The sequence below is a fragment of the Larus michahellis genome, chromosome 7, assembly GCF_964199755.1.
Source record: "Larus michahellis chromosome 7, bLarMic1.1, whole genome shotgun sequence".
NCBI classification, from domain to species: domain Eukaryota; kingdom Metazoa; phylum Chordata; class Aves; order Charadriiformes; family Laridae; genus Larus; species Larus michahellis.
Window position 1 is genome coordinate 58,838,853 of NC_133902.1, and position 27,909 is coordinate 58,866,761.

At 43.8% G+C, this 27,909-nt stretch overlaps 1 protein-coding gene across 7 annotated transcripts in view; it reads right to left on the reverse strand.

The window, feature by feature from the left end:
* Positions 1-27,909, reverse strand: part of CACNB4 (calcium voltage-gated channel auxiliary subunit beta 4) — a 100,630-nt gene that overhangs the window by 26,620 nt on the left and 46,101 nt on the right. For all 7 annotated transcript variants that reach the window (XR_012588476.1, XR_012588478.1, XR_012588477.1 and 4 more), the window contains 2 exons: positions 3,608-3,727; positions 3,140-3,262 (listed from right to left, as the gene is read on the reverse strand). Coding sequence is in view for 4 of the 7 variants with exons in the window: in XM_074595846.1 (XP_074451947.1) it covers positions 3,140-3,262; positions 3,608-3,727 (243 nt within the window). In the remaining 3 variants the exon portion in view is untranslated. The remainder of the gene's footprint in view (positions 1-3,139; positions 3,263-3,607; positions 3,728-27,909) is intronic.

Sequence of the window (27,909 nt, forward strand, 5' to 3'; positions counted from 1 at the left end):
GAAGAAAAATTCACCTTCAGGAAGAAACTTTAATATGTACCTGAACATATAAAATTTATTTTTATCATTAACATACATTTTTTCTGCATTACTGACAGCCAGGCCTAACTTTAATGATGGAGAGATGAAAAGCGGTATCATAGCGGAAATCATAGTGGAAAAGGATTTGTTGTAGCTGGCTGCCTGCAGAGCGGAGCTTTTGAAGAGAAACATCTGAAAACCTTATACTCTGCTGTGCTTCATTAGGTACTTCAGTGTTCAAATGAAACGTTACTTTTCACAACAGACCTTCAAGTCATTAAAACCAGCACGAGTAAAACCAATTCTGTCTGCGTGCCTTGAGGAAAAAGTTATCACAGAAATCTCCTCTTAAAAACGATCAGTTCTCTTGGCTCCGTATTCTCGAGCACTTGAGTTCTTGCAGAAGCACAGAAATACGATGCCCTAGCTGTCGAGGGTACAAGAGTGCCTGACTGAAGTCTCTGAAACATACAGAGCCTCAATGCCTTTGAAAAATAAACTACCCTATTTATTAACCCATACATACACACAAATACGAACATACACAGCTACGGGAAATGCAATCCTTACACCATCATCCTGAAAGCCTGTCCTCTTTATATAGCTGTTATTTATGCAAGAGGTTCCATTACTTTATCATTTCAACTTTTTAAGTGTCTATTCTTCATGCTGTTATGATTCTGATTTGGACAATGTCAGTAAGCAAAGCTTAATTTTAAATACGTTGCTTCTGCTAAAGTCAACAGAACTACTTACATTCTCTAAAACAGACAAATACTTCAGGATTTAGCATTCTGCTGTTGTAAATCACTGAAATCAATCAATGGATTTAAACCACTGTCAAGCCTGAATCCCATGAGCATTACCCACGCTATTTTGGTTCTAAATGTAGGGCTTGAACATGGGAGTCTTTCTTCCATTAACAGGTCATGGACCTCTAAGTGATGCCTCTAGACATGAGATCAGAGCCAGCGTTACGCTGAGAATATCTGAACAATACGAACAATAACAATGCAGCAGGGAACGCGAGGCTATTTGCATTAGGTCATTACCTCCCATATGTTATTCCTCGTGTTCAGCATGTGGGAGGACTACAGTTCGTTCCCATTGGTTGCCATGCCCATGATTTCTCCTGCATCGTCAGTAATTGTTGCCACTTCATCTTTTAAGTAAGCACATAATGTATAGTCTTGTAGGAGACAGATGAGACATACAAGACACATTCTCAATATAGCAACTCATCAGTTACTGCTGGCGTTTCATCCTGTCAGCAGACTGACCTTACTTCTTACCTAGTTTAGCACTATTCTAAAATCCGGAACCATGCTTGTTCTAGCCCAAGCAAGCCTGCCAGATAGTTGAAAAACAAATTCTGCAAAGCCTTTCTCCATGCACCTCCAGATTCCAGCACGGGGAACCATTCCTGAAATCCTACTGAGTTACAGCCACAGCTTCAGGCAAGCTGAAGGTTTCAGAGTTAAGAAAGAAACTATGCTAAACCCTTAGCAGAGCTGACAAATACCAGTAAGCCAGATGGCTTATTGTTTAGTGGTGATGTGATCCTAGTCATTTACAGCTTGGAAGGAGACTCACAGAATGCCAAGACATGGACTTGGCCACTTCTTTGGAAAAATGTGCAGGGCAGCATGATAGGAGCACATTCAATTCAATCACTGGCCTGACAACAAAGGCAGCCACATCCCAGGGAAGCCAAGATCAAATACTTGTTTTAATGGTGATGCAGAGTTACCTGAACGGTTACACAGGACTATGTATGCTAGAAAGATAGTGTGTCAGGTAGGGTACACTGCTGGTATGGATGGGAAAAAGGAAGGTAGGTGAGAAAGTGGTCTGAGTGCTGAAATGGATGCAGCTGTCTGCATTCCACTTTGGGTGCCAGCAAAGGACCTTTTCCTGATGGGAAGCAGGTTTAGAAAGTGGCGGACGTCCGGGGAGTTCAGGTGTGGTGCTAGACAGAACAGGACACATTCCTGGTGGACGAAGAGGAGGGGCAATCCCCCAGTTCTGCGTGCAGAGATAGCCAGATCCAGACTCAGTGCCCCACTTCCTCAGCAGGGGTTTAAGGACTCTTCCACACAAACATGAAAAAAAGATACACACACACAAAAAAAACCCAAACCCATGCAAAACAATCCAAATCAAACTTCCAACCGTTTGCAATGAATTGAGAAAAGGGAACGAGGGATCAACTGCCTCTCCCGTATCCTTCTCAGGGAGAAATCTAAAGCAAACCCTTCTGTTCTACCACCAATCTCTGCTTCTAGAGGTGCAGAAGCAGGTGTTTTCCTCCTAAAAGTGCTCAGTCGAAGGGAGATCAGTGCTCTGAAGTGATGATGGACACTTGTTCAAAGAGAGAGACAAATAAGTACTGAACACCCTTAAAATAAACCCAGAATGCAGAGATGAAAAAATGTTTTTGCAAGCTGGAGGCCTGTGTACAAATCTACAAAACAACAGGGGTCTATGCAAATTTGGAGGGCTCACTTCAGATAAAGAATTGCAGAAAATATGCTCAACATGCAATAAAACGTATTTTTCTCTATCAAAGGCATACTCAGGGACCATTTGTTCCCATTCCTTTTTCCTTATTTTTGTACCTGTCCTCTTCAATATTTTCTTTTCTTACTGTACTATTCTAAGTCTTATTTCCTCCCTTACAAGCCTATCTGGTGCTTTATGAAGACCTGGTGTAACCTGGCACTACTCCACTTTTTGGTCAATAGAATCCCTTTCTATTATGTAATCTCTGATCCATCACAAATTTCATTTGATGAAAAGAATCTGTATCTACCACGTTGAAGGGGATTTAAATTATAGCAAGGTATTATTTCCTTCCTGTGACATGAAAATCCAACAACAAGCTGGTGACGTCAAGCGTTTAAAAAGTGCAGGATAACCACCCCAGGGTGCTGGAACTCTAAAAAGGCTGAAGTACCGCCCCATCATCATTAATCAGACGGATGTGCTGTGCTCTCCTGCCTCCACTCGGCTCTTGGCTCGCTTTTCAATCCAGTATGGCTCAGCCCCGACTGTTCAAATCCCTTGGCATGTAAAAAGATTCCCTTTCACATTCCCTTTTACTACTTCTTGATTTTACCTCTTTAATGTGTAGGAAGTCCTTGGCGTCAAAGGAGATGGCAGTGCTTGGGACAGGAACATCTTCATCCAGAGCTCCACAGTAACTCACATTAGTCTTAACAGCAAATGCTACTGGTTTGGACTACAAACAGAAACACACATCACAAACAGCGGAAACTTTTCTGAATCAAGGACTGTATCAAATTACCAAAAACCTAGCAGAGGTCATTGGCCAAACACATCAAAATTCCGACCTGATAATTTCACACAAGCCAGCAGAGTTCAGCTCACTAGAGAAGATCCCTATTAACAGGAAAATATTTATACCATATTCCCCCAAACATCTTGTCTGCAGGTAACCTGACTCAGTTGCCAACCTATTTCAAAAGGTAGCAGCATCATTACAAACCAACAGTGTGAATTCTAACACTAGGCAAAAGATAAACGCCAAGTAACTTAGTTATTATTAAAGTTGAAAAGAACACACCTTCGCCCTTTCGAGTTGTATAGCTGCTTGTTGTTCTCTTTCTTGGCGGATTGCTTCCCTGTCTTCTTCCAAAGAGACATCAGAGTCTGAAGGTCTGCTTGTGTACGAATCTGCTGAGCCCTGAAATTAAATGCACGTCACTAAGAAAACATATGTAAGAAATAGAAACCCCCTCCCCACTCAGATTCATAAAATACTTCTAAAATATTCATTTCTTAATTTCTTTGAGTGGGTTTTATATATTGTTGCCAGCACGAAAAATCTGCAGAATTTAGCAGAGAAATAACCTGGCTTTACCGATCAGGTGCACGAAGCCAAAGACAAAAATCCCATGAAAAACCTCTCTCTTTCCACTTTCAAATAATCTCTTCACTGACACAGTGAAATAGAGCTCAGTTGTGGGCACTGTCCAGAAATCTTTACAATATTTAAATCCTGTTTGACAACCTTAGATTCAAGACTGTCAAGGGCTAGGTCACATGAAGTATAATTAAGGTATTATAAAGCTTGGTCAGAATCACCCCTCCTTGTAAATACAGTACCATTGTGTAAGTACTTCCCTCCCTGCCGTGGCTGACACTCGCATAAAGCTTTGTTCTGTCCTTCAAGAGGGAAAAAGTGCCAAAAGTCACATTATTAAAAGCTACTCAACAGGGCAACCCAAAAGCTGTACAATGATACGAAACGAAAACCGCACATACAAGCAGCAGCAGAATACAACAGCCTATAAGGCAGGAAATAAGGTATGGCCGCTGTTAGATTTTCTGTCTGGGACATTATTGAGGACGCCTGGCAACATCTGAAGTATGCAGTGGCTCCTCTCTTCTGTCTCCAGCGTCCTACGCAGCTGAGCTTCCTGTTTGCGTGGAGCCAACCGAAAAACAGGGCTTTAATCTTCCAAAACAGACAAGGTAAGGTAAAAGGCAATGTTTACTCATGATGAATCTGAAATATCCATCCCCCTCTCCAAAATCTCAAATGAACGCTCAACTCATCATAGAACCCTTCCAACTGAAACAGTCTATTCTATTCTATTTTATTCTAATGGCCCAGAAGCCGAGCAAGCCTAGGGCTTGAACCTAGACTTCCAGGAGCACCGAGGGAGGTGCGTAGGACTGGGTGTTCATACAAAAGGCAAAGTAAATTTTCACTATAGGAGGAAATTCCTACAAAGATCTCAAAATCCTAAAGTCTAGGTTTAACTTCCCACTCAAGGTAAGTGTTGAACAGGAAACAGATGTCCCTTATTGAGCTGTTTCCCCAGCAAATGGAATTTTTACTAATAAATTAATACGTCTGTCTGGTGAACGATGGCTTTTGCTTAAGCCAGACTCCAGCCTTGCAGAATCCTCTTCTGTTCAACACGGCATTGAGTGATTTGTGGTGGGGTGGTTAGTCTGCTCCCAGCAGGGAGAGGTCTGCGTTCCACCCTCCCCAGCCCGACGCAGGTGAGACGCAGCCACCCTGCGCTCCCCAGCGGGGCTGGCAACGGCTGCCAGAAACGTCGGCATATAAAGTTCAGCGTAAAGAGCTGCATGGAGTTTGCATTGTCCTCTAACTTTTTAACTTACGTATTTTACATGTCTTAGGAAAAATAACTAGACAAAACCCCTTTCATAAAAAAAAAAAAGCAAACTTCAAAAGGATCAGGATAATGCAGAGCTGCAGAAGGATCCGGCCCCAGTACTGTGCTCAGGAGGAGGAATACACAGCAACGTCTGACCACTGCTGAGAGACACTCTTTCGGTGTTTAAATAAGGGAAAGGAGTGACACACTGGACTGTGTATGCTGTATTTTATTACATAACCAGTGTAACAAATAATTTCTAAGTCATCACATTTCTAGCAACAAATTGAAGACATATACATCTATATATCCCCATAGAGCACCAAAATCTGTATCTCTATACATGTTCCAAAAGAGCCATTCTACAGCATTATGTCTTTCAAACTTTCTTCCTTAAATTGATTTATATCCTGCAGCACGGAGACACATATTCTATGTAATCTACCATAGAAGTCAATGTTCTTACTCTCCATGTGAACGAAGATATTCTTAAATATTGATGTGAGTACACATCCATTAGAAGACTGCTGGCAATGAACCACTGATGAGCATATGCTCTCTTCTTGTCACGTACTCACAACTTGGCCATAAGCATGGTGCTGTCACCAGGGAGGGCAAATTTCCTCTATGTCAGGAACAGGATTCGCGTAATGTGAGCTAGCGCACAGCGACGATTTGAACAGACCAGACAAACTCCTTCCCAGGACAGGCGGCTGCCCCGGGGAAAGGGCAGAGCAGTCTCAGCAGAGACCCACACGTCTGGGTCCTGAGCTGGAACAAGTCTCACATCAACAGGCTGAAAACCAGCGTTAGCCACTGGCAGTGGCACAGCTTTTCCGAGGTGGGAAGCTGGACGTGCTGCTCTTCCTTCTGCTTCCCTCAGGATGGAGCAGGGAACTGGCCAGGCACTGCACTGGGCAAGGTGGGCACCAAAGATGCCTCTCGTGCTGCCCAGTGCCTCCCAGTTACTCCTCTCTCCCCGTCTTGGGGGCAAGATTAAAACTTCAGCAACCAAATGCATCTCCAACAGAGGCATAAGAACGTTTCTTCCCTGATCAAAAGCGAGAGTGCGAAGCGTGCCCGCTCATCCCACCGGGGTGAAATGGGAGACCTCCTGCCTGGCCTGCTGCTCCAACCCCCATCTCCGGTCAGCACCTGAAGGAGAAGTCTAGCAGCGGGAGACTGAATTTATATGGTCAAATATTCTAGTCCTAAAATTAGAGCCTGTCCTTCAAACCAGACTCTGCATTGTTCAAAGCAATTAGAGAAAAAAAGGAGAAAAAAAATAGAGCAGGAGTTGCAAAGACAGACCAAGCTTGTGGAAGGGAACAGCTTATCATTTATTGTCCACTAAACACTCTGAAGATACAAAATGCTTTAGAGCTGCTGATCATCACATTTTTTAGTTACAGACAACAACACTTCAATAGCAGCAGAAAGGAAGAAGGAAAAGTAATCACACTCTCCAAATAATAAATATAAAGGCACAATAATAAATACAAATAATATACTGCAGTAGGAATGGGCTTCTTTCCAAGATTTTAGTCCTACCTGGCATAATAGCCTGGAGGAGGAACGCACCACATCCCGGCATGCCTGAAGCCTGAGACAAAGCCTCTACTGCTGTCATCGGGAGTAGCAGACACTGTTCCTCACCCACGTGCTCTCTGACCATGTCATTTCCCCCTTAATTTTCTGGGTACTGAAAGGTGGACGAGAACAAGGCACAGCACACATCACTGACAGGACAGATAGCAGCATCACGCACGTAGGTGGATCGCAGAAATCATCCGTGTGGGGAAATGGTGAACCAAAAGTGCACAGGCGCATATCTATATATTTATTCAAGTCCTCTGGATACGATTTAGCGTAGCTCTGTAAGGAAATTTCATAGAAATAGATACCTATGCTGGATGCACAGTTTCCCATACTGGCTTTTAGTGGTATATGTTTGAGCACTGACCTATTTAATGCTGTCAGAACAAAGCAGTCTTAACCAAAGTAGCTGATACTGCAAGGCTACCCCAGGCTGCTAATCACTGCCTGTACGCCAAATGATATGGACTGGTACAATCACAGCCGCATGATCCCTTCTCTTGCAAGTTATGCCAAATAGCAAGTGGCTTATCTGAAAGATGCAGCCCCAGGACTGTGACTCACATGATGCCGAGCTGCAGCATCACACTGAAAACAAGGCACGGTTCTGCAAATAGCAGCAAGACGGACAGAAAAAGCAGCCCGAGGTAAGCAATGAAAACTGGTATTCTGTAACGTACCGTACACGTGGAACGCCGGGGTCCACACTCAGTCAGAGCAGAAGACCAAGCAAGATTAAGGTTTACTTTTCTCAGCTCAATCACTGCCCTGCACTGAGCAAGAGCACCCCGACTACTGGGTACAGGCACGGACCATCGCAGGCATCTCACTGACGTACCCGTCACCTCTCATGCTTCTGCTGACACCACCCTCCATTTCTGCACTCAGCTTTCACCGGCCAAGATCCATCTGTAGTGACACTGGACTCCTGGCAGCAGCGACTTCTACTCACAAAATGGGACTCAGAATCTGATTATAGCTTCCGGGAACTACAATAATACAAGCAGTCCATAAATTAAAAATAACCCCCGTTATCCTTAGAAGTCCAGCTTTTGACTGTTTTTGAAAACCGTGCACAGACAAACGCATCACTTCTTGTATTTAATTAACTTAATCGGTTCTGTTTAAAATTTTTGATTGCAGATCAGAATATTGACAGCAATATTGTGCCATATTGACAGAATATTGTGCAACAAGCCAACACGAACGCCCCTGCCTGTACAGCACCAAGCCCAATGAAGTTCTGGCCTGACAGCTCCTATTTGTTGAAACTGCAATAGATGGGCTGATACTAAATACTACGATGCACCCAGGCCCTTGTTGCAGATGGGAAAGTATAACTCACTGCCTGACCAGACAATAAAAACAAGATTTTGTTAGTAGTCTTAGGGAAGTGAGAGGAGAATAAAGAGGAAAGAAGACAGCCCCCTTCTTTTCCTGTGCATCAAAACTTTATCAAAAATACCCTCGAATTTCTTTATTTTCCTATTGCTTACAGCAGCAAGCTGATAGTTTGGGGCATATCGCATATGTCCACAGGTTCACGTTTGCACATAATACTCAAGGACCAATTATCACACTAACTGTCACCCAACCTCAACCTCACCTCCCCCTGGGAGACAGAGGAACTTTGTGAAGTGGGAGCATATGCGACGAGTTCAAGCGCACACCAGATTTGACAATTTGAAGGAAACAGGCTCTGCTAGATAATTATATTATTCAAGGCAATGAAAGACTTGTTTCATATTTCACAGCCTTTTAACTTTGGGCTTCTGTGAATTCATTTTTCTTGCAATTTATTATTTATTTTCTCCCTCATTCATTTTCCTCTCTCATCAATTAGTATAATTCAGTTTTGACAAAAACACTGAGGTTGAAGCGATCCCAAAAATGCTTGGGAAAAAGGGTAAAGCAGAAAGAACAGTGGGTCGGTTTATTCAGCAACTACAAAATGATGGTAAATCATCAGTCCCTCTTGCTCACTGACTGACTGGTCTTACGCTTGAGACTGCTAAAAGTTAAGTGCTGCGGTGGCTGGGAAGGGTAACACGATATTCCTCATGAACATGGTGTTTCTATGCCTCAGCCTGTTCAGGGAGAAAACCTTCACACGCATCCTCCTCCCGGACACTACAGACACCAGCCAGGTCCAGCCTTCCTGCTCGCTGAAGAAAAGAGCAGAAGAAAATACCAACTTTTAGCTGCTATGGTTTCAGAAGGGGGAAAAAAAAATAAAGACTTCAGTGAGGCTGCAAATAATTTTTGTTCCCCAACTGCCATAAATATACAGATCTGAATTGCTCTCTATCCAGCCATAACTTGTAATGCTCTGTCATATAGCTTGTGCAATTAAAGCACCAATCCATTAGGAGCTCCAATAAGCCAGATGACAGGCAGTCTCTTTTGAAAAGATTTAGGGTGCTGCAGAGTCCATCGCAACCCAGAAAGCATTTCTGAAAACACACTCTGCTCGGAGAAAAAGCCTCTGCCTTATCCATTAAGCAAGACAACAGGGCAGCATTGTCTAATTGCAGGCATCCTTCTCCGACAGAAGGACTGGCTATGGGCATTCCGAGCGCGTCTCTCTCTCCAGGAATAAGCAGACATTGAGCACACGTGGCAATCGCTGTGCTTAATAAAGCATACGTGCCACTGAAGAGGAAAGCCCGAGTATCTGTGTTCATACGCACGCGTTGTTTTCAGCAGCGAACATGAAAAATGTCTTTGCAACAACAGAGAGTTGACTTTGAAAATCTACAGCACTTTAAAATGACAAAGTACCAGGAGCAGCAGCACACCTCAAGGCAGCCAATTATTTTGAATGGTTTGCTGGAGTTTGAATAATATCAGAGCTAGGGACAGCAGGAAACACTTCAGGGGAAAAAAAATCACTCCTCCCCCATCCTGTCCCTCCCTCTACCCACCTCTCCTCCTGTGCCTCCTCTTAGTTCCTCCCCACAACAGGAATCCCACTTGGTACCTTCAAGCTTCCCTACAGGTTTTTGGACGCTCGAGGCAGTTTCACTTCCTGGTGAAACCAGGGCCCCTCTGCCCCGCTCTGTGAGACCCCCTGCAGCGCTGCCTCCAGCTCTGGGGCACCAACAGCAGAAGGACACGGAGCTGTTGGAGCGGGGCCAGAGGAGGCCCCGGAGATGCTGGGAGGGCTGGAGCCCCTCTGCTGTGGGGACAGGCTGAGAGAGCTGGGGGGGTTCAGCCTGGAGAAGAGAAGGCTCCGGGGAGACCTTCCAGCCCCTTCCAGGCCCTCAAGGGGCTCCAGGAAAGCTGGGGAGGGACTCTGGAGCAGGGAGGGGAGCCATGGGACGAGGGGGAAGGGTTTTACACTGACAGAGGGGAGATTGAGATGAGATGTGAGGCAGAAATTGTTTGGTGTGAGGGCGGTGAGCCCCTGGGCCAGGTTGCCCAGAGAAGCTGTGGCTGCCCCATCCCTGGAGGGGCCAGGTTGGACGGGACTTGGAGCAACCTGGGCTGGTGGGAGGCATCCTTGATTCTAAGACACAGCATGCAAAGGCCCCAAAGATCCTAAAGTTCCTGTCCTGATGTTGGACACAGAGGTTACACAGCAGCCTAAAGAGCTGAACCAGAGGTCACTCCAATGCTTTTAAACCCAGTCAGGACCTCAACTCCAAATTTTTCAGCAGACATCCAAGTGTGCGAGCACACATACAGCACGATGGAGGTTTACGAAAGCAATATTGTACAAAACAAGATTGCTCATCATTGTTTAGCTGTTTTCTACTGGAAAACAGATAAACATGGCCTTGTAAAGCACAATGCGACTTTCTCCTACACGCTGTTTTTCGCACTCAGCCTGCGTTGTCACATCCCTGTCTCTGCGAGGTTGGGGCCAGCCAGCAAAATCCACACTGAAGGCTGGCGCACAGAAGCCCTGCTGCACAGCAAGCCTGCAACTTTTGTAATAATTAGTAAAAGAAAAATTTACATTTACAGATGGATGTACAGATAGGGAAACTTGTCTTATGCTGCAATTTGTTCCACATCGATTCCGATGCATTATGCTGACACTGCATGGCAGAAGCAGAACCGCACTGGTTGGGAGGAGCTGCAGACTCCTACGTACCCCGGAGGAGAGGGACAATACAGTGGATCTGGCTTTCTGCGGTGGTTTTGTTGCTGTTCTTGTTTTTAACTAATCATGTTACCAAGAATCAAAGCATCAGAAGTAGACTTCTGGGTGCAATCTTGATGTGTCCTTTAATGTCCAGCTCATTCAAATGTCCTTATATAAAGCTGGACACTGTAACTTGAGGATCTCTCCCCAGTCTCTGATCTCCAATTCCCACAAAAGCAGGGAAGTGCCCCATTTAGGACCGGAGCTGTTGTTACAGCACTGCCAGGAAACACTAAACTTGCATGCAAAAATGCTGAAATTTCATGTCTCAGCTAAAACATGGAATCGTGGAGATACTAGCTACTACTAGTCACTTTGGCTGGATTAAATACATACTATCATGGGGCTTGAATTGCTCTCAATCCAAACCATATTCCAACCCAGACCAGGCACGATTACTCACTTTACCTGAGCATCAAAAGCGAGAAGAGTTCACTCTAAACCAGTACCGTATTTGTTCTAGATGCATTCAGTACGTCTCTTGATATTAAGTTATTTCATGAGTACTGTAACCAAAAGTATTTTGTATAAAAGCAGGCAGGAAGCATTCTTCCTGCCACATAGGTGAAATCCCAAGATTTCATTCTCCCAAAGCAGAACAGAAAGCTGCGATCTCAAAAGCCCTGGTGCAGCCAAAGCTCAGTTCAGCGCGACGCGACCTTGTGCACGCTGCCTGTTCCAGCCCCCTCCTACCCACAGCACCGACCCATGCCCGCAAAGCCCCTCTGTGCCCACCACCTCTTGGCCAAACGAGTAATGTTTTCCGTATGACAAAAACTGCTGGCTGTTTTTCAGGATATGTATTTAGAATTATTTATTCAAGTGTGATACAGGTCTTTAAAACTACTCATTTACAATACTTCTGAACTTGGAAGGTATGTGCATGGACATAATGAGAAGACTCTTTTTTACTACCAGCACAGCACAAGCAGGTAAATGTTCAATATAACCCCATCAGAGGAGTGGTTCTTTATATTTGACATATATTGCAAGGTTTAAGCAACTCAAGATTTGTTTATTGATATTATTACTATTATTAGATTGTTTTCCTTCATTGCTTTGTCACTTCTTTTCCATTGCAGTCATTGCTCCATTCATTCATCCACTTTAAAAAGAATAATAAAACCCCATGCAATTGTTTACGCTCCCATCTTCAACAATGAGCCACAACAGCCTGCTCAAACGTCAGTGTGATTGGGGATGTCAGCACTGCTCAGAAACAAAAGATATCTCCTAAAGCCTGCTTAACTCCAGACCATAGCTCTGTCTCTAGCTGGCGCTGAGGTATCTTCACGCTCCGACAGTGGAAGTAGCCAAAACCCAAAGTAGCTCCTCGGAGAAGGAAGGCTGATTTAATTAGCAGGAAGGTGACATTAGCCCATCCTCTACCTGCACACGAGACGGATTCATCAAGAACCAGAGTTCTTGAAGGTTCATCAAGAACCAACCTGAAAAAAGACCGAGTGTCCTCAGTCCTCTGCAACTCTCAGCGAGAATCGAGGTCGACGCACATCGCACATGAGGCCATGCACCTCCTTAACAACTTCCCAGGAACTCGACAAAGTTCTTGGCAAAGCAAAAGGAGAACAAAAAAGCACAGTGCTGGCTGCAGGGCCATATGCTGCCATATGCCACATGCGCTCAAGGAATGATGGCTTGTGGTTTTTTTTTAAAAAGGGAAAAACTATTCACTTTAGATGCAGTTCACTGCAAGACCCAACATACACCCCATCTCTCACTGGTCCACGTGCATCGTGCAGTCCCTCTGCACAAGATTAGTCTCTACGCAAACTAGTCATAGTGTCTGTATTGTTCCCACTGCCTCAAAATGCTGGTTTAACTCACAGGAATTACTACTGTAAGTATGCCACAAAGATGGGTGTTACAGAGTGAAAGTACTAAGATATTTTTACATTGCAGACTTCAAAAAACCCTACATTTTAAATAACAGTGGCCACTACTGCTGACCACAGTTGGTGCTCACCTGGTCTCAGCACTCAGGGCAGGCAGCTAAATTTAATTACTGGGCAGGTGATGTAATTAAGAAGCAAATACAAACCAGTGGGTATCTATTCATTTGGCACGAAGACATTACTGTGCTGCAATCAGAGTCGGGGCCAGAAAAATCCATGTTTGCTAGAACAAGCCCAGTGCAATACTGCAGAGAGGTCCTACCTATCCTAGGCACGGGAGTGAGACTTCGGGGGGGGCCCGAGGCAGGAGGAGCAACCCTTTGCACTAATGAAACCAAAGGGGTTATTCCCACCCAGAAAGAATTTGCAGAATGAGGTGCAGAGATTACACTTGAAGCACAGCCCCTATTTTGCTTTTAATATCCTCTAGAATTAGTAATATCCCCCTAGAATTACAAAAGCTGTTACAGCTCTTGTAATGTGAAATAACAAGGTCCATCAGAGCCGTAGGAAAGCATTTTAGTGGGACTTTTTCACAAATTCACATCTATGTGACAATGTGAATGTGCCATTGAAAGTCCAAACAGGACAAGGTTCAGCTCCCAACCAAATCATTTTCCTGCTGAAGAACTGACACACACACAAGGCAGCTGCATAACCATTCTGCATTGAGTTGCCATTTCAGAATTAAATGCTCAGCAATTATTTCCTTCTATATGTTTGGTAAATTTATTTAAGACAACTCATTAGGTGTCTCAGCAATTTGGAAATTACTAGGTAGTTAGAACATGGGGGTTTTGTGAATACTAATTATTAGAAAATAGGGCAACTGTTGTAACATTTCTTTTCACCATCTCTTTTTTTTTCTTGAATTTAAAATCTTGCAGTCACATCTTTTTCAAGCTGCCTTCAGTTCAGCACAGATTGTTTTTACAGCTAAGAAATTTGGTTTTAAAAAAAGTACCAGTAATACATACATTTACTGCCAAAATACTACATCTTTTTCTGTAACGTTCAAATGAACATGCAAGACATGCAAGATTTTGCCTGACATGCATCACAGGTAAACATTCACGAGGTGCTACACGTGGAAAAGGTCTACAGTTTAAAGATCTCTGTAGACTAAAAAAGAAGTCCAAGATAAAGGTCATTGAATATGTTAGTCATTCTAAACTTTTCACGTTTTGACAGACGTGATTTCTTATGTTATAAATAACTGTAAACTCCAATGTTGTTTTGCTTTAGCCGGAATGTCAAGTGCTAATCGGTCAGGACAAAGCGTAGATGTTTTAGTGACAAAAAGGGCAGCATGAACTACTTGAAGTACAAAGATGGACAAAACGTTTCACTAGTTTGTCCACGAGTGTTTTCATTCTCTTGACCATAAAAATGCATTTACACATTATTATCAGTAATAAGTAAGTTGTTAAATGCGTTGTGGCACTACTTAAACTTCTCCAGCTATCTCACCTCTGCTGGCAACAACTACATAGAACAGCGGAGGGTACCAGAAGTTACCGGGCCCCCTTCACAAGAACAGTTCTTGGCTGCCGTGTCAATTAAGCACATGCCTACATCCATCCTCTTACTCAGCGAAGCCCATCAGGTTGCTCTGACTACCGCTGTGCAACCCAAGGAAAGAAACAAAGATTGACTCTGGGGCATCTCTAACCTGAAATATTCACCACGGGAGGCTGCCAGAATCTGCGATGTGTCTGCCCATGGCATTCACAGCAGAACTGGACATCGACAGACATGAGTATCTGCTTAGCCTTTTTTCTACCCCTCCCTCCAAATTAAGTCTTTTTATTTTGGGGTGAGGATTTTTCTCTCCCTCCAAAAAAGAGTTGAAATTCCAATCTTCCCACACTAAGTAACACCCAAAGCACTTTTCCTGCAGTCTCCAAGAAAGCTGAAGGGTGAAGATCACAGCCAGATAGGTAGCTACAGGTGCAGGTTGTTATTTCTCCAAAAATACATCCAAACCACGAAATTTGAACAATACACAAACTTTTCAAACTCCATTTTTTATTCACCCATAAAAGAACAAAGATCTGTCTGGGAATGCTCTGATCTGTGTTTTATTCCGATTGCCAGAAGTGTGATTGAATCAACAGCTGAACACCTCTAGTCTGAATTTTGCTTCAATCTCTGCAGCTGGTTCCTCTTTTTCATGAAAGCTATTTAGAAGACCCAGGAGAGAAAAAAAAGGTGTTTTTTTCAGTGATAAAAGGCACTAAACTAAAGCTGCAAGAGTATAGAGACACCACTTTATTTTTTCTAATTACTTCGGCTCTTGAAAGTATTGCGTGATCTTCCCGAGGCTCTGGGGAAGCTCCCACTATTGGGTTTTATGACACCTGATAATAATACACCAGCTAATAAAATTGCACCTGTTCTCCTAAATGTGCTCTTCTGGAAAGATGCTGCTCTGTGTCTGTCCCCAATAACATGTTAGGAAGCCAAGAATGTTCCATAAGTCTTTAGGAGAAAAAGAAAAAAGAAAAAAAAAAAATAAGAGAGACAAATATTGCCCCCAAACTAAACTTAATCATACTGCCAACTACACAAGCATCTGTGTTTACCATATGTGGTCTACCACAGCATTTCCTCAGACACACAGCATGAAGTCTTCAGCCAGGAAGTCCTAAAATAATATGGTGTATTTCTAAATCACTCCCTGAGCCCCCCGTCGCTCCCCCTGCCTCCTCTGCATTACTCAGAGATCTCTTTTGCTCCGTGTGCAGTGTCCTGGAGCAGGACAAATCAACCGCAGGTCTCGGAACACTGGGGGTGCTTTCCTGTGCTGGCTGTGATGAAGCATTTTTGCTGACATGGGTGGACCACATTTTCTTAAATCACACATCTAGTCCCTTTTTACAGCATCACATTAACTTGCCAATCTGGAAGAGGATTAGCACCCATTTCTCCTCTTATTAGCTTATTCTCCTCTTATCCTCACTCTGTTCAAGTTTATTCCCATTTCTCTTTTGTCTTCATCTAGCTTAGCTTTGGTTTCTCTTCCCGGCGCACTCTTCAAACTGCTGGCTGCAATTAAAAAAAGCCCTGAAAATTGAAAGTATTTCAAATTTATTTTCTATCTCTGCCTCTATTTTTCTTCTGGTGAACAGACTGCAATTTGCTTCTGAAAAGCTAATTCACAGAGGGAGCTGGAAGTGACCAAGCAGAAGTTTGTTACTTATGCTTTCTTCTGTGCCTGAGGATGGCTGGTATTTCAGCTGATTCCTTTAGAAAAAGGGAAAATTAGAGAGCTGAGATAGAACAGGTAAGTTTATTTTCCTGGAGAACTGTTCAGCAGCACGTGGACATCTGACATTCGTTTTCCTCAGTATCTGCTGTGACCTCCGGTTTCTATTTCGCAGACTATGTGCATAAGGGACCTTATTTTAGTAAACGGGACCTGAGCGCAGAAGTTGATGGCACAGAAACAGAGGAGGTAGGGTGAGCCAGACTGCCGCTGTTTTCCAATCACTGCCCTCGCAGTGTGGCTTGCACAGAAGAGACTGAGGGAACTACGTTGCCAAGTGCCACCCTCGCCACCACCCCCCTCCTTGGCACCTCTTCCGCCCAACACACTCGTGCTGACCTGGCATTACTGAAAAAGGTAAGAGGTATAAAATGAAGGATCTCAGTAATTCTTTTCTCCCATTCATTGGCTAAAATGGTTTTTCTCAACTTCCCAAAAACCAGTACATTTCTCCTTGGGTTGCAAACACACACAGAAGACTTCAGCTGCTGAAGCAGGAATGTTCAACACAATAATCTGCATAGTGTTATAAATGCGAGGAAAGAAGTGGAATTTTCCTCGAGACCTCATTGTTGAGAAGATCCTCACCACATGTCTGTTTTCACTGCATGCTTTTCCTAATTCAAACAGTTAAATTAAAGAACATATATCTTTTTAAGGATTTTTACGATTACAGCGTCCCGATTTCCTTCTAGTGTGGTGTCACCACTTCCCACACCATCAGGTTTTATACAACCAAAATAACCCTGACTATTTCTTTTTATTTTTTAAACAGAAGTGGTTTAGAACACGCTGAACCGTCTCACAATTTGACCCAAAGCCAATGTGGTAAAACCACAGACTCACTGACGGTGCTCAAGCAGACGGGTGGTTGGCTTTGCAATCACCAGTTAGTTTGTAAGACAGAAGCAAGCCCCGCACGTCTGTAGAGCACCAGGTTTTCCAGCTCCGTACCAGGCCCCCAGCTCACAGAAGTCAAAATCCCGATAGCACACGCTTTGTAATCCTTCACTGAAGAAACCTGGTGGGCAGCCAAACTCCATTTATCACACAGAGGACTGCAGCTCTCTGCTGTGACAAGTTCTATTTAGGTGGCAATGACTTCCTCTGAAGTCATCCCATCCACTTTGCCTTTGCCCACCTCTCACAGGTTTTGCCAAGGGTCTCACCAGGGTGCAAAAAACCAAACCAGACTTACATCTTCAATGAAATTATAGGAAAACTACTTTGTTTAAAATATTCACGCTGTGGAGTGAATGGGAAAGAATTGTGACACGCTGTTACGGTGTTGTTGAAATGAATTTCATGCTGCTTAATTTAAGCCAAGCAACTGATAGGGTTTGGGCTAAGGTTTAGTATGTTGTGTTGTATTGTGTTTTTAATTAGCTTTTTCCTTCCACAAGCTTCCAAACTCAGAAGCTTAGAAACAGCTTTAAACACTAATAAATAGGACTTACAAACAGCGCATTTTACTTTTTTTCTTTTTACATTTTCTACTCTTTTTTTTTCTTCTTTTTCTTCCCCAGAGAACAGACTTTCAGCTGCTACGATCTCTTAATATTCTTCTTGCAGCAAGGACCAAATTCTGAAATCACACGACTCACAATAAGCTATTACATAATGCTAGAAATAGCTTAGTAAGAAAAAGCCCTAATTTTCTAAGTACTACGCACTCTGTAAATAGCAACTCCTTTCCCCCTATTTTGCAGAGAGCAAAATACAAGTGAAAGGGCATCTTGCTGTCACCTACTGTGGTAATATCTGAGCGACACTTTGTGGAACTTAATTGCTGTAATCAGTTCAGGACTCCAGGGACTTTCTAGGACCTCGAGGTTATTACAGTCCGTACTTTGCTGCCCCACAGGCTGGATGGGGACGTCACAGTGACAGGGCTGGAAATCCAGTTTGCCCAATTACACCAACTCTGACCTATTCCCACAGCTCCGAGAGCATTGCTGAGTAGTGACGGAGCACAGGTACCCCAAACAAACTAGGGGCTTTTTATCACTACTACATAAAATAGGGGGAAAATCCCCACTGATAGTATTTGCTGAGTGCTACAATACCTGTTCTGACTTGGATATTCACATGTTGGAAACACACCAGTGTTTTGAGAGGTACTTGTTATTATCATCACATATTCTTAGATGGGTTGTAAGAAGGATCAACAAAACACAGGACAAACAAACAACAGTTAATTTGGGGGAGATTAGAAGAAGGAACAAACAATGTTAAAGACTTAAAAAAATCTTGGAATGCCACTGACTCAATAGTCTCTCCATATATTCACTGTTGGGATAAATGGGAAGGTACTATGTTATGCTAGGTAGAAAGGTAAATCCAGGAAGAAGGAACAGCCAAGACCTAAGTCTAGATCTAAATTCCAGACACTGTAAATAGTTTTTCACAAGCTCATGGTAGTCGTAAGAACTTGAGAAAATATGTTCAGACCACGCTACATACCGAAAAAAAATATTTCAATTTTACATAGTACAAAAGTATTTGACAGTTATTTAAGAGAGTTAAAAATTAGAAACTCAAAGACAAAATCCTTTTTCTTTTTTTTAGTAACTGCCTCTAGTATTATCTCAAAATGGATTCTTAATTAAATGGCTTAGGAGAAACAATACTTTAACATTCCTTCTTACTAGCATCCAATAAGCATTCCAACCAAGAAAAAACCCTTTGGGAATCACTGTCATACCCACAGCCTCAGAGATTTGACAAAAGCAGTAACAGAGAGACAGGGAGGATCTCATTCTGTGCAAAAAGCTCCTTCCCTATCAAAATTCTCACATGCATCAGTAACACAAGTCCACAGAAGCAGCAAACAGGACAACTTTAAGCACCTGGATATTGCTCTTTGCTGAACGAAGGGAAAAAAAAAAAAAAAAAAAGAGCCTTGTCAGGAGTGGAATCTGTCAAAAGCTTGACAAGATTTTAAACGCTTATTTTGGTCTAAAGCTTTTGCCGTTATTCGGGATATTCTAGAAGAGGTACGTCTGCTCAAAAAACAATGTCACTGCTGTCAAGGGTTCTGATAGCGCCCTATAAATCTGCACTGAGACGTAACCAAAAAGGCAGGGAATGGGTATGATGCTAGAGTGAAGTCAAAGCCTGGTCAAGGGTACAGAAAAATATTCAGCAGAAAAAAGGAAAACATACAAAGATCATCAACCAGAATATAAAAATCACAAGTAAGGAACTAAAGTCCAAAAGACGGAAGATGGTTGCTTCCTCACAACCACCCTTACATTGCTATTACTCCCATTGGGTAGGTAAGCATCTCACTGACGTCAGACGCAAAACCATTCCTTGCACTCCCCAAAGAAAGAGGAGGATGAGGGGAAGGATGTAAAGTTCAGTCAGATGAACTTTAGGAACTTCCTGAGTTCCCTTTCTGCCTTGGGTTAACCAAAGTGAAACCCTCAAAGCTTGATTCTTGTGTAGACAAACTGCTCACGCTGAACAGACAGGCCCTCAACTTACACTGCAGGTGTAATAATAAAATATTTCAATGCCACGATAACATGATGTTGATCTAAACATATACATAAACAATACCCATTTTAGCTCCTGTAACAGGAGAGATTTGGGGATGCGCATACACTGAGGCATAGCTTATCTAAGTATTGATGCATTCGTGGCATCACTTGCAGAGATCACCACGAGATGTCCATGCTCCAGAATAATTCACTGCAAGTCCAAGTGCCCTGTGCTGCTGGCAGGAAGGAAAGGCTTGTATTAAACTCACGTTTTCTTCAGTGCATTTTATCATTAACTAAATCTTTCGTATTTCATTCTTTATTTGCAGAGCGTTTTCTGTGCCAGGAGCTCACTCCCTGGAAGCTGTAGGGTTGAACGCTCCTCTGGGATCAGGTCCGTGTTTAGCCGCGGTGGCTGCTGTGTAGATCCTACTTCCCGCAGCACAAAACCTGCAGGAGAATTCAATTACTAAAGAGTTCTCCCCCAGTCCGTTCTGTAAACCCTCCTGTGTTCCATTAGCTCCGTGCGGAGGCCACCGCATCACTCTTCTGTTGTTTTTCCTGCGCTCAGCATCTCTCTCCCTGGCTTGGCAGCAGGTGGGAAGGCTACGGAGACAGCAAACGGTGTGGAGGAGCAGCAGGCCTCACGCCGTGCTCCAGCAACCTCCTCTATAGCTGCAGAACTGATGAGCCTCCCCGCCGAAGGGACGAGCCAGCACAGCAGCGTCTGCAGTGGCCAGTGGTAGCCAGGGGTGGCAAAGCCCATGTACGTCCCAGCTCACCCTCAGCCTTATGGCAGCAGGAGCCGTCAGCACAGCCAAGCCTTCCCCAGACACCGCCAGGGAGGTGGCACTGCGCCCGCTCCATCCCCAGCGCAGGCCGTGCTTTCATGTGTATACGGAGGAGCTGAGCACCTCCACCAGGCTCACTTCAGTCCCACCAAGGCTTTACACCACCCTCCTGCTCAGAGCCACCTCCTGAAGGAGGATTTTTACCCAGTTCTACCAGCAAGGCACAGCACAGTGAAAAGTACAAAATCCCAGACTCCCCCTTGGAGGCTGTTTGATGTCCCCCCTCTCCAGGAGCAGGGCCTGGAAGCCCTGGGCTCCTATGAAGCTCCTATTCCACCGCACGTGTTTTCAGGGCACACTGTGGGCAGGGAACTGCAGAGCAAGCGCTGTCACCGCAGGAACAGCCTGGGTTCAAGCTGGTCCTTGCTGACATTTGTATCTGTATCGCTCTTGAGTTGCTGTCCTGCTGCCCCCACGCAGCCCCTTCCCTATCGCTCTACACCTCGGTATCTCTCTATATCGCTCTTTGAGCAACCTGGTCTAGTGGGAGGTGTCCCTGCCCATGGCAGAGGGGATGGAACGAGATGATCTTTAAGGTCCCTTCCAACCTAAACCATTCCTTGATTCTATACTGCAGCTCTTACGTCAGTCTCAAACTTAGAAAAGCTGTGCAAGCCAGTGAAATACAAATAAATTACCAAATTAGTAAGAGGTACCAAACAGAATCATATAATTGTTATGGCTGGAAGTGACCTTTAAGATCATCAAGTCCAACTATTAACCCAGCACTGCCCAAACCCCCACCACCCCATGTCCCTCAGCACCACGTCTGCCCGGCTTTTAAACACCTCCAGGGATGGCGACTCCACCACTGCCCTGGGCAGCCTCTTCCAATGCTTGACAGCCCTTTCCGTGAAGAAATGTTTCCTAATATCCATCCCAAACCTCCCCTGGCACAACTTGAGGCTGTTTCCTCTTGTCCTATCGCTTGTTACTTGCAAGAAGAGACTGACCCCCTCCTAGCTACACCCTCCTTTCAGCAAGCTGAAGAAATAAGCAAGAGGAAAAAAAAAGGGCTGAGCCTTAGGGAGGAGTGATTCCTCTTCCTTTCCCCTACTCCATCATCCTGAAGCAGTGACCAGTGGGATGGTCAACCACCAGTTTTGGCCATTTCCCTGCGATCAGACTTGAGGAACGATAACAGCAGCTGCTGAAAGAGAGAAAAGCGGAGAAGAGCAGGATCCGTCCTGCTCTTCCTGGCAGCCATAGCTCCCTCGGGCAGAACCTCTCGCAGCCAGGCTCTGTCTCAGCAGCACCGCTGCAATTCAGAGCAAAGGCAGAGAGGGACTTGCTCTAGGAGAAAGGAGCAAAATAAAATGAAAGCAAAAAAACCAAACAACGCCGAATGCCTCTAGGATCTCCAGAGACTGCAGCATGTACCCAGCCAGGCAGGCAGCCGCTTGGGAAACCACTTTGCTCATTTCCTTCCTGAACCGGTTTGATGGGGGAAAGCTGGTTAATCCTCCAGCTGCCGCGAAGAAGCTTTTTTGTGTGTAAGTAATACAGCAACTGTACTTGGGTTAAGAGGCAATACAACCGAAGGGAGGAATTATTTAATGGCTGGAAAAGATGAGCAGGAATTGGGACTTTTGGGCTGCACTTCCCTGAAATACATTAGTCTAGCTTCACTGAAACCTAGGCTCTCGTCTTGATTTTATCCCTCAGTTCAGTTCTGGCTCCGAATTTCAGAGTTAACGGGCACGTGTAATTTCTACTTAGGCCAGACAGGTTTGCAAACGTTCAGCAAAATCAGCCTGAAAAGCAGGCTGTAACGACTTCGGACATAGCTCTTCACAGATCAGTTTTCAGCAAAACAACACTGCAGTGTTTTTATTTATTTACATCGTTGTTGTTATTCTGAGGATACAGACTAGAATTTCTCTATCTGTAAGAGATCAGACCATCCAGAAGAAAGTTAGCCTAGCTTCATATTTTTTTGTTGTTATTGAGGAATGTAAAATATTCAATTCTGATGCCAAACAGACCTCACATATTTTTCATAAATTAAATGCTTGCTTATGAAGGAAGACACAAAATAGCTGTGCAAAGTTACATTCCTTTCAATGCATTTTCCCACTTAGCGGCTATCACTTGCAGGCCGAGAACCAGAGTAAGAAACCTTACAAACAGAAGCTTCCTCCTGCAGACAACAAAAAGTCTACGGAAGTACAATGTTTTTGTGTTTTACATCCAAGAATCTTAGAAATAGATATTATTACTTAGCATATTACACATTAAAATGACTGTCACAATCATCCCTTAGATATCCCTTGGAACTTTAAACTTGGTTGATACCAGGGACACACTTGGCCTGACGCAGTCAAAGGCCCAAGACGTTATGGTCTTAAAATGTATAAAACCAATGGTTAGAGATCAACCTGAGTATTTTAAACTTAGAACTGTACACACAAGGAAATATTTGATGTAGTAATCTTTTTCTGGACCACTCTTAACTAGTAGCAACATCTTCAGCAAAACTCTCATCCTGCAAGTGTTTTTTTTTCAGTCATATGCAAATTCTTTTTTTTTTTTTTCCTGTCTTCCAAATGTATATAGACCAGTCACTGGGAGGCATCACACCTTTTTCATGAAGCACAGCTTCATACTTTTTGATGTATTTCATTACACATGAAATACACTGAAATACACGTAACTTTGAAGTTGTCAGTTGAACACTTCTCCCACGCTGGTGCAGTTCTACCTGCAGAGTCCACACAGCACCAGCCGCAACCTCCCTTTCTCAAAAAAATGATATTGGAAAACAAGAGGCTCAGAAAGAACAAGAAGAGGAGCCAAACACATCAAGAACAGAGACAGACCAGTAACAGGGAAACTGCTTTCTCGGGGGCTGGAGGCTCTATCAGTCAAACCCCTGAGTACAAATTCCTGCCCAACATAAGCCTACACAGCAACTGCATGCGCTGGGAGGGTGCTATGGGACACCTCTCTTTAAAAATAAGATGGAAAGGTTTTACTATGAAATGGAAAACTACAAATCTGATTCTAAGCCAACCAAAAGGAAACATTCATATGTGATATATTCAGAACCGAGCAGTGAAGCTAAAAATTTAACATGGTTCTTAAATATTATAATAGATAAAACGTCTTCAGCACAATTAGAACTAGTGGCACATCAGCACTAGAAATGACATTCAATGGCAAGTTTCAAAGCCTAAGTCAACTTCTTAATTCCATTCAGCAAAACAATTTCTATGTATCCACCAGCACACTATGAATTTTAAATGTATAAGAGGAAATATTCCAGTCTGTGACTCTTTTCCTCTCTTACACTCCCACTCATACTGTATGTTTACATATAGTAGACCTAATCTATTAAAGGGAAAGATTACTTAACGCATTCCTGAAATGAATCCACTCCAGGGTGTAACACAAAAGCTATTCAACAGTGTACTAAAACACTTCCTACTGCTCTGCTCTTTAGGACAGTAAGCAAAAAATAACAGACAACTGAAATTAGCATGGAAAAGTGTAGGGAGGCAAAGTGTAAGTCATTTGTCTGGTTTTCCACCTGTCAATATCCTGGTCATTTTCTAATAAGAGATCGATTAAAAGTGCAAAGTTCCAATATTCCTGTTTTATGGGGTACAAGAAGGTCTTGAGAACATTTTAACTAGAATAAGCACTACACTGGGGATAAAGCTACTTCTCATATCTCATCAGAAGCTTTGAAAACAAATACACTTAGAAATAATTTTGCCCACTTTTTTTTAAACAGACACTTCAGTAAGTACACTTTATTACAACAGCATATCAGTAAGGTCATTTTGCTTGAAGAACAAGACCCCCAGTGAGGTGAGATTTTTTTTTTTTTTTGCAAGAAATAAAAATAATCTAAGATGAACAAGTTGGTCAAGACATCTGAAAGGTAAAGAGACTACCACACGCCCACTTGTTTACTCTCCTTTTGGCACTGACCTACTGCAGTTAGTGCTTGCCACTTGCTGGCTTCTGGCTAGGTCAGTCTTTCAGTAGCCCAGAAGGTAGTCCTGGCTGGCCGGGAGGCCGGAGAGGCATGTTAAGAACACGCCATGTCCCATCTCTGGGTCTTGGCAGTCTTTGCCTGGAAATCCTGAAATAGCGTTCAGTCCCACAGCGATGGCGCAGGACAAAGAAGAGATTCTCACTAGTAAGGGAACTTGCACGTCCTCCAGATCTGGCTCATTCTGGTACTCAGGCATGAAAACAGTGATGGAGAGGCCTTTTTCCCAGGGCCTGAAGCTTTTTTCAGCACATGTGAAGACCAGTTCTCCAATGCTGAACTGGAATGTCGTAGGGGAGGGTCTGATCCTCTGTACATTGGTCCCAGCGCCAGACCCGACAGAGCAGCTGACACCTCAGCCAAGTCCATGGGCAGCAGCAGCCACCGATACAGACTGTTTTCTGCACATCAGCAGGGAGAGCGGACACCAGGAGGTAGTGAGTCACACATGATGCTGCAGATCATGCTCATGCTGGTAGCTTAGTTGCATTCCCAAACTGGACAAACCTTTGATGAATCGAGGTTGAGTCAGCAGCAAGGACTGCTTTGGTGGAGGCAGGATGAGCGCCATCACAGCCTGCTGAATCACGGGTACTTCTTTTCCTAGCTTGGCGTCACCTGGAGACATATTTCTGTGGTATCTATCATTCCTGGAGTGTGACGGGTTTATTCTTGAGCTTTCATCATGCCGTTTAGGCCAGAGCCCTCGGTGCCAGGAGCTGCTGCTAGGTCACACCCAGCAGCAGCCTTTGCTGACAAAGGCAGGGCGAGCTGCCACCAGATTTTTTTTTTAACTTGGTGAGATTTGCTTTGCATTGGTCATAATTGAAACTCTCTGCCCAAGAATGATTCTGGGGCTTGTTTGGTCAGAACCTGATGAGATCACCACTGATTGTTTTGGAAAATAAAATTTTATTGGGGTATCTCATGACCTATATATCTTAGCAGAGATTAATTGATGATTTGTCAAAATACACCTTTTTCCCAGGCAAGAGAGATACACCAATCACACAAGGAACATGGCTTAAAAATATTGTCAAGAAGTCCCGCATGGAAAGAAGTTTAAAGAAGCAGAATAGGGGGGTAACCATTAGAAACATGATTTTATTATGTTCTTATAATAAGAGATTAAAAGATGAAAAGTTTTGAAAAAGTTTAGTTTGAACTAATAAGCCAGAGGTTTTCAGGTTGTACCCAGCTACCCGAGCAGGAAGGGGGATGGGGAGGATGCGTTGGCCACCTCACTCTATACCTCGTCCCATGGGGGCGAGAGGTGCAGAGGGCTCGTTTACGGCCATAATGGACACAGCTGTTAAAAAAACAAGTCTTCCAGCCTCATACACACCAAGAGCACGTAGTACAGCATCGACAGCAATGCATTTTCAAAGAAAACATGATGTTTATGATCATGTAATCACTAAACTGTGATGCCACTGCACCAAGGACAAACAGCCCACGGGAGGGAGCAGGAAGCGCAAGTGAGCCGAGCAGACAGAGAGTCGATTTGCAGGGAAATGTCCCAGCACAGAGAAAAAAAAAAAGAAAATAAGAGAGGACTCACAAAGAAAATATATTTGGTATAAGCAGAATTCTCTCAAAATAGAAAGGCTTGTGAAGTTTTATATGAAGTGTTAGCAGCTCGTTCGAACACACACTTCACCACTTCAGTACTCAGCAAGATGATAGGGAGTATTTTTTCCTCATGATTTCTTCCACGTTGCTGTAATAAATCAAATCACTGCCAGGCTGCATTCCCCATGCTGGTGAAACAGCACAACCAAATAGCTCCATCTCTGTAAATTATATAGCCTTTGTACTACCTGTCTTTTTAGGAAAAAAAAAAACCCAAAACAAAACAGAAGAGCAGCCCCTTGTCCCCCTCCCCCAGGATTTTCTTGCTTTTAATGCCCTTGTGAAAACTAAAACCCTCACAGCCCTGAGGAGCGGAGCAGACCCTGCAGCCCACCATTGCTCCTTCTGAGCTCTTTCCTCAAATCACTTGGTACTCTTTCTGACAAGGCTGGCTTTAGAGAGAAAACAGAAAATGCAGATTTACATCCTGTGCTGTACATGCACAGAATCAGGCACCACTGGCTTCCTCCAGCTCTCTGTGCCGGGTGGAAATGCTTGGCTGACTCTGGACATACGGGTGGTCCTCCAAATCAAAAATCAAGTTTTCTTGATCAGCGCCATGGGGTAGACAAAGATAGATAGGTGGGCAAAAGACAGAGGCATCAGAACCTGCAGTTGGAGAGACCTCCCCTGGCTTCTTGCCTCCCTTTCTGCTCTGAAAGTCCTTCAGTTCTCATAGAGTAACTGAACAGCTGAGGTTGGAAGGGACCTCCTGAGCCCAACCCCCCATATATACATATGTATGTATATACACATATGTATGTGTATATATAGACACAAACCCATCATCTGTTCAAAGGGAGTATGTTAGGAAGTGAGCCAACTGAAGGGAAGCCAGAACCTTAGAGGAAGGGAAGGTAATGAAAGATGCAGGAGAGAGGAAGAGGAGGCCCCGAAGTTATTTGGCACATGCCAACCTACACTGCCTACCGCTCTCTCTAACCCACCCAGCTGTCCACATTGCCTCTCATTTTTCAAGAATTGCTCTCCTGTGTCTTTTTCCAGAGGAGAACTCCCTTCTGATGCCCAGTAACACAGAGAAAGATGGGCACAAACCACATGAGCCAGTAAGCTTTAATGGGGCATGGGAGCTCCAGTCCCATTTTTCTTTTCTTCAGCAAATAATGAAAAGTTCCCTCTAAGCCACACTCACGAAGAGTTTCATACATAGATGTAACATCAGGAGTGACTGGCAGGCAGCGAAATTCATTTGGCATGCACAGGTCCATGACCTGAAAGATGTCATGAGTGAAGAGAACTAAGATTCCCGCTAGCGATGGACCTCTCCTGAAAGAGGGAAACTACCCGGGCAAAGCCGAGCCCATGCCTGTTAACAGGCTTTAACCTCCTCACTGTGCTCCGTGTGGCAATACTGCACCTGAACATTAAGTACATGTTGAAGACATGAGAAGAAGGAAGGGACATGGCAAAATGAGACACTCAAGAACTGAAAACAGTTCACTGTTGGCATGAAAACCAGCAACAAAGCACTGCCGAAAAATACAAACCAGGATCTGACAGAAGTCTGCAAGCAAGTCTTGACACCACCTGCAACCTCTACAGAACTCAGCATTCAGCCAGCTAAATGACTTTTTGAAATTAATTACTGGATTCCAAATGACCGTGAACAGTTGTCAGGCTTGTCCTGTTTGTAAAGTCATCTGCATTCGTTCAAGTTGCTGATTTTCAAAACCAGGCTCTACTCTCTCTGTAAATGCGTACTCAGTGGAAAAACATCTAACGGCTCAGTATCTCACAAGCAGGACATGCTCTAGGGAGATACGGAAGCAAGCCGTGACATCAACAAAGCCTAGGTTAAGCTTCTCCCCTTGTTATTTAT